This window comes from Dipodomys merriami, unplaced genomic scaffold, assembly GCF_024711535.1.
Source record: "Dipodomys merriami isolate MVZ:Mamm:240054 unplaced genomic scaffold, mDipMer1.0.p SCAF_7, whole genome shotgun sequence".
Taxonomy (NCBI): Eukaryota; Metazoa; Chordata; class Mammalia; order Rodentia; family Heteromyidae; genus Dipodomys; species Dipodomys merriami.
In genome coordinates, this window is record NW_027206290.1 from 27,149,582 (window position 1) to 27,157,097 (window position 7,516).

The 7,516-nt window shown below is 35.8% G+C and overlaps 1 protein-coding gene across 1 annotated transcript; it reads left to right on the forward strand.

Annotated features, from left to right (window-relative positions):
• Positions 1–248: 248 nt before the first annotated feature.
• Positions 249–6,699, forward strand: LOC138817353 (pancreatic alpha-amylase 2a5). The gene is made up of 10 exons (XM_070007858.1): positions 249–419; positions 764–910; positions 1,648–1,845; positions 2,288–2,518; positions 3,229–3,362; positions 4,449–4,571; positions 4,666–4,765; positions 5,403–5,521; positions 5,640–5,765; positions 6,486–6,699. The coding sequence occupies exons 1-10, from the start codon at positions 252–254 to the stop codon at positions 6,673–6,675; spliced, it is 1,536 nt and encodes a 511-aa protein (XP_069863959.1). The 5' UTR covers positions 249–251; the 3' UTR covers positions 6,676–6,699.
• The last annotated feature ends 817 nt before the right edge of the window (positions 6,700–7,516 follow it).

Below are 7,516 nucleotides of genomic sequence, written 5' to 3' on the forward strand. Positions count from 1 at the left end.
GTTAATATTCCTTCAGTAAAGAGAAATATTATACCTTCCAAGGCCACATAGATTGTATGCCTGCGATATTTTATGAATGTTCTGCACCTGTTGGTAATGCTATGACAGATAATCTTTATCTTTTTCAGATTATGAATAAACACATTGTACTCTACATATGTACTCATATTAATATTTACATTGTAAACAGTGGCCTGTTTGCAGGAATATAAATAGTTACTTAGAAAGCACCCTAACTGCTCCACAGCAAAATGAAGTTCCTTCTGTTGCTTTCAGCCATTGGGCTCTGCTGGGCTCAGTATAACCCAAATGTTCAACAGGGACGGACAGCAATGGTCCACCTGTTTGAGTGGCGCTGGGTTGATATTGCTAAGGAATGTGAGAGGTACTTAGCTCCTAAGGGCTTTGCAGGGGTGCAGGTGAGTACTGTGCATAGTGGATGTTGCAAACTTTATTCTGTTTATAACAGTTTGTACTCTATCCACTTTTAGTGAGCTAGATCACCATGTTACTTTACTTCTGAGTACTCTAAGAGGATTTTCTGAGGAAGAAAACATTCAGTCTTTTCCTTAATTTAATATTTTGTTTTAAGACATGAACAGGGCATGTTTAATATGCAATGTGTATTTCTAAGTTCTTAGAGAGTAGGGACCTGCATATACTGGGATTCAGAAAGGATTTCAGATTATCAGGTAAATTCTAGAGCATTGAATGCTATAAAAGAAGCCATAATCAGGATTTGTTAATGTTGTTTTAATTATAGGTCTCCCCACCAAATGAAAACATTGTAGTCAACAGCCCTTTTAGACCATGGTGGGAAAGATACCAACCCATCAGCTACAAAATCTGCACAAGATCTGGAAACGAAGATGAGTTCAGAGACATGGTAACAAGGTGTAACAATGTTGGAGTAAGTGGATTTGAGATTTCTTCAGAAATCTGATGCAGGAAAGATTTTATCTACTCTTTGTACATTATTTTTCTATTTATTTGTTTCTTTCCAATTTTAATCATATTTTATAACTGAAAATGAATGATTTCCTTCTGTGCTTTTATCTACTAAAGGGAGAGCAATTTAATTTAAAGTTGACTTCAATTAAAATTGATCATTGTGTTTGAGCCCTTTAAATACATCTATTTTCTTATATTCTGTGGTGGATTTAGCCAATCTAGTTACAATCATTGTTGTCAGTTTAATGTGGTTTGTGGGTCCAAATATATTTCCCAGGTTTCCTTCCTTATATTGCTATAATGGTAAATAATTATTTGCCCTCCAATGAGGATGGTGAGAAGGGACTTATTGACCTCTCTACAGCTGATAAAATAAGAGGCTTAGTGCTTCCATCTGCTTTTTACATGATGATGTTCAACAATCATGGGTCTTTCTGTCAGTAGTGATAGTTGCCTGCCCCAAAATAGCACTTTTCCTTTCCTTATACTTGTGGCACCTCTGACTTTTCTCTGTCCATCAGTGATGCAGGTATCTGACTAACTAGCTAGAATGGTTGTAGGACTTCATTTCACATTACTTTCATCTCTTTGGAATAACCAAAGAGAATTTTTGAGGATTATTGACATCTTGCTTGATTTGATTCTAGAAAGCCTTAGCTTTATGCCTCAAGTGAAGCTGAAATCTCTTTGTTTCAGGTCCGTATTTACGTGGATGCTGTAATTAATCACATGTGTGGTTCAGGGGGTGGTTCAGGAACAAGCAGTACTTGTGGAAGCTACTACAACACTAATAACAGAGATTTTCCTGCAGTTCCGTACTCTGCCTGGGATTTCAATGATGGGAAATGTAAAACTCATGATGGGGGGATTAATAACTATGGCAATGCTGAGGAGGTAAGTCTGCTGATTTTTTTAATAATCATAGTAAATAATTCTATAGGTCTTGAGTAACGCAGGTTTAATTGATTGAATATTATTTAGAATGCTATATATCATTTGGCAATTATGCTAGGAGAATTCATGGTATCCAACTAAGAGTTCCTTCTTGCATGTTGCTTCTTGCATGTTCTGGGATTTAATGGGACAGCGTTTGCTATCCTGCACCACACACAAACACTTGCATGCATGTATGTATGCATGCTCCCACATAGATTCAAATATATGCAAAGAAGAAACTCACCTGTGATAGAATGTCATTATAGCTAATGCATCTTAAAAAATCATGATAGAAGGACCAGTAAGTGAATACTGTTGAATACGTGAAGGAATAAATAATGAAATCAGTTCTTGTGGGAGAGATGATGTTTTATTGAAACCTGCACCATTTTTACTCCAGGTCAGAAATTGCAATCTGGTTGGTCTTCTTGATCTTGCACTTGAGAAAGATTACGTTCGTACCAAGATTGCAGACTACATGAACCATCTCATTGGCATTGGAGTAGCAGGGTTCAGGCTGGATGCGGCTAAGCACATGTGGCCTGGAGACATCAAGGTGGTTTTGAACAAGCTGAATAATCTGAACACCCAGTGGTTCCCTGCAGGGAGCAGGCCTTTTATTTACCAAGAGGTACAGCAATGTATACATCTTCGTAAACATCCATGTCAGAAAAGTAGTAACAGACATATATAGATGTGTATTTTGGGGCTAATGATTGAATCTCTGTGTAGAGCAACAATTCTTTCATTATCTTTTATTACTAGAAAGCACATAAATTCCTTCTATTGGTCTTGTTTGTGGAACTACAATCTTTACTCTTTCAATTCCAAATCTCCAGATAATATCAAGGAAGCCTGAAAAAAGCTCATACAGCTGTATGAGCTTCAAGTCAGTTATAGTTTGGATTTGGCTAAAGCACTATTAGCTATAAAGTTGTTCCTCAAAGAGTTCACCATTCCGTGGAAGAATTCTTCCATTTGCAAACTCCTTCCCGGGTGGCTTTGGAGGATGAAGTTATTGAACAATTATGAACCATTAAGAACTGTTATTGACTTGACCATAACAGTCATTCTCATAATGTCACCTATTATTGTTATGATGCATATACAAGATCCTGTGAGATCAACATCAGTCACCAGGTCGCCATTTCTTTAGGTTCCTTTTAATGTTGTACCACACAGTAGATGAGAAATTAAGAAATAGATATCAAGAAAAGCATTTTTACTAGATCACTGATATGCTAAGTTCAATTTTTAGTGACATACTTTTTTTATACATTTAATATTTTAACGTCTGCTAAAAAAACCAGTTTTGCTCTCAATTCCTTATGTTTTCTCTAGGTCATTGACCTGGGAGGGGAGGCCATTTCGAGCAGTGAGTACTTTGGAAATGGCCGTGTGACAGAATTCAAATTTGGCGCCAAGCTGGGCACAGTGATCCGCAAGTGGAATGGAGAGAAGATGTCTTACTTAAAGTAAGCATAATTTCATTCGTCACAGGAGTTATTTTACAGCTTTGTTTGTCATCTTATTCTAGCGCTTGCTGTCATTTTGGAGCATTCTTATTTAGACAATTACGTAGATTGATAACAATGTTATTGTTCATTGGCCCTCAGCTAACTCCTATTTCATTACTATGTCAATCACAACGAAATTTTTTTTTTTTTTTGGGTCCGGTTGTGGGGCTTGAACTCTGGGCCTGGGCACTGTCCCTCAGCTCTTCAGCTCAAGGCTAGCACTCTACCACTTGCGCCACAGCGCCACTTCCGGCTTTTTTCTTATGTGGTGCTGAGGAATCGAACCCAGGGCCTTGAGCATGCAAGGCAAGTGCTCTACCACTGAGCCACCTTCCCAGCCCCCACAACGAAATATTTTTGAAGATAAAAATAGTGCCTTAAATATTTTTATTTCCATATGATGGAATTATTCCAAATTTCATTCTGTGCTCTATTTTCTGTTTTAGAGTTCATGTTTTTAAATTTACAAAATTTTCTTTAGATGGTTGAACAAAGTAGTTTCACTTCAAGTTGTCAGTTTATGAAGAGAATGTAGACTGGTCTCTTTTGTATCTCTCCCAATCCACTGTGTAGTCCTTTAAAACAAGGTATTTTTAATAACCCTGTAGTACTGTTAACGACCATAATGTACTATGACGGTACTTAAATCTATTCATTAGTGAATTAATTTGATATAATAAAATCTTATTTTATATTATCTATTATTGAGGTATTACACATTGTGTGATATATTTTTGATTCTTCTAGAATTTGTCTGTTTTAATGTAATCACACAATATGAATTCTATTCTATTGATAAAATATTCATACAAATAACCATTCATAAAGGCATGGAATATGTGTATATATTATTTCAGGTTCACACACAACTATACACACACACACACACACACACACACACACACACACACACACACACACACACATGAATATCCACTGTCAAAATCATCTTGTAACCATTTGATTAAGAATTATTGCTGACATTCAGATTCCTGCAAGTATTTTAATGGAACATACATATGTATATTATTCTATTTTAAATAGGAACTGGGGAGAAGGTTGGGGCCTGATGCCCTCCGACAGAGCCCTGGTCTTTGTGGACAACCACGACAATCAGCGAGGACACGGGGCTGGAGGAGCATCCATCCTTACATTCTGGGATGCCAGGTAGGAAATGATGTTCTCCACTCTTATGAACCTGCCTTTAGACATGATCGTGTGCATCTTCCTACCTTCCAATAAACATCATGTTAACTTTCAGAATGTACAAAATGGCTGTTGGATTCATGCTTGCTCATCCTTATGGCTTTACACGAGTAATGTCCAGCTATCGTTGGGACAGAAATTTTCAGAATGGAAAAGTAAGTTTTAGAGTTATGAACACATCTTTCTCTGAACTCCACGTGTGGTGACTATATGTGCATTGATCAAGTGTCTAGTTAAATGTAAACAGAATGGTAAGCATTCATTTAATAATGTAAAAATAAATTTTAACTTCCTTATTGTCATGGAAGGAAAAAGCTAATAATTTCCAAGTGATATTAGTTTGGGAAATATATTCAAACCATTATCACATACATTTAATTTATTTTTCAAAGAACAAAATAAAGTCTCTCTTTACAGATGAAGTCACTAAGGCACAGAGATCTAGCTACAAAATGAAGTTGGTTTGAATCATGTGCATTAATTCTAGTAATCCAAATTGTAATTCTCTTCTCATTTCTGTGACATTAATCTATTTATAGTGTTAATAGGAAACAAGTATTTGGAAGGAAATTTTGAGGACAAAACTTACTACTAATTTGAAAAACTGTCCCCACAGAACAAGAATTCATAAAGATGATACTCAGTAAAGAAATATAAACAGACTAGAATATTTGAATTATAACTAAAGACACAGCAGGGACATATATAGCAAATGTGTCTGGTCTGGAATAGTGGAAAGGAAGAGGATAGCTTTCACATGCCTATTTTAATGGCAATTTTGCATTCTCTAAGGATGTCAATGACTGGATTGGGCCTCCCAACAATAATGGAGCTATTAAAGAAGTCACTATTAACCCTGACACCACCTGTGGCAATGGCTGGGTCTGTGAACATCGCTGGCGTCAAATCAGGTTGGGAATGTTTATTTACCTAGCGATACTCCTGGACAGGGACCTTCCCCAATCTAATGCTTGATTTCATCTCCTGAAGTTGAAAGATGCAGCATTTCATGTGATCTTGTACTTGTAGGAACATGGTTGCCTTTCGAAATGTTGTGGATGGCCAGGTTTTTACCAATTGGTGGGATAATGGAAGCAACCAAGTAGCTTTTGGAAGAGGAAACAGAGGATTCATTGTCTTTAACAATGATGACTGGTAAGTAGCTACCAATAAGAAGTCATCTTTATATTTTTTTCCCTAATTTTTGTGTGTATATGTAGTGACGTAGGGTGTTCACAATGATACTTCCATCCATACATAATAAAAGAGATAAGATTCTCTATCACTGGCTTTTTTTTGGGTGGGAAATGAAATTAAATTCAGAAGCGTGATTTTATATTTCCAAGTATGTCCATCTGCATAGAAAAACTCAATTGTTTATTCTTCTAGTTCAAATTGTTACTGGCATCCTAGAAACACATTTTCTTTATGTTTTGAACAGTTATGGCAAATTCAAAACTTAATCCTTGTTTTTGTAGAAGAAGTAATAAAGCAAATTTAATATTAAAACTCAATATATAGTTATACTATATAATTTTTATATACTGTTATATAATAGTGGTTGTTCCTTTTGAATGTTTCCACTCAATCTATTCCACTTTCTTCTTTATACTAAAGAGCTAGCATTTCCATACCTATCACCACAGATGATCGATCTTTACAGGTCACAGTTGCTACATCTGTAGTACAAACATTGACCTCATAAATCTTATATCCATTATATAGCTCTCTGTGTTTTGGTTTTCTATCAATTGATTCTTCGTCAGCTTGGAGTGCTTCATTCCAAATTAAACTGTCTATTTGTTTTAGAGATAATCTGTTCTTGTGCATTTCTCTGTGCTGAATTTAAGTTAAATATTAAACTTTATTTTTCAGGTCATTGTCAACAACTTTGCAAACTGGCCTTCCTGCTGGGACCTATTGTGATGTCATTTCTGGAGATAAAGTTGATGGCGGTTGCACCGGAATCAGAATCTCTGTTGGCAATGATGGCAGAGCTCACTTTTCCATCAGCAACTCTGCTGAGGACCCATTTATTGCCATTCATGCGGAATCTAAATTATAAAAAAAATTAAATAAAAGCAGCAATCAAGTGTTTATTCTTGTATTTCATTTTTAACATTCTCTTAATATTGTGAATTTTAAGTAAACAACTGGAAAGAAGGTTTAGAAGAAAAGGATCTATTCAGTTATAGTTAATATGGCCAAGTCACTATTTTATATTTGGCAAGATCCAGTTTTATGTCCTTGCCAAAAGATTTGTCAGAGTGGCAAAACAAGCATAAGCTTAACTTAGTATGAAGCCCTGGGAAATTACAGTGCCTAAGAAAGGCTTGATAGCTGACTAGAAAAGTAGCATGTCCAGAAAAGCTAGAAAAGTCTTATGGAAATTAGATGTTGACAGAGATTTGAACACAGTAGTGAGAACACTGTCCTCCTGCCTCAAATAGAAAGAGAGATGGTCAGCCAGAAAATGTGTCTATGCCTACATTCCGTATCAAGGAAATATTACATGCTGAATCTAACCAAATGAAGGTCTTGTGGTAAATGTTTTTCTTAAGACTTAACAGTATAATTACTTAAAAGAACAGATAATATATTATGTATAATTGAAAAATAACATGAATCACATTAGAGATTGGTATCTGAAAGAGAACATTCTCATTGGTGTATTTAACAAACAAATACAATGATGCTGATAATGATGATGATGATGATGATGATGATGATGATGATGATGATGATGATGATGATGATGATGATGATAACATAACAGAGCCATTTCTGTCTATAAAACCATGTCAGGAAAACATGAACCACTGAGAATCTGAGCAGGAAACTTGGGTTAGGGTTTTGTCTATGTTTTCAGAATCATGCCATTGGCATGTTTAAAAGGAAGTCTGTAA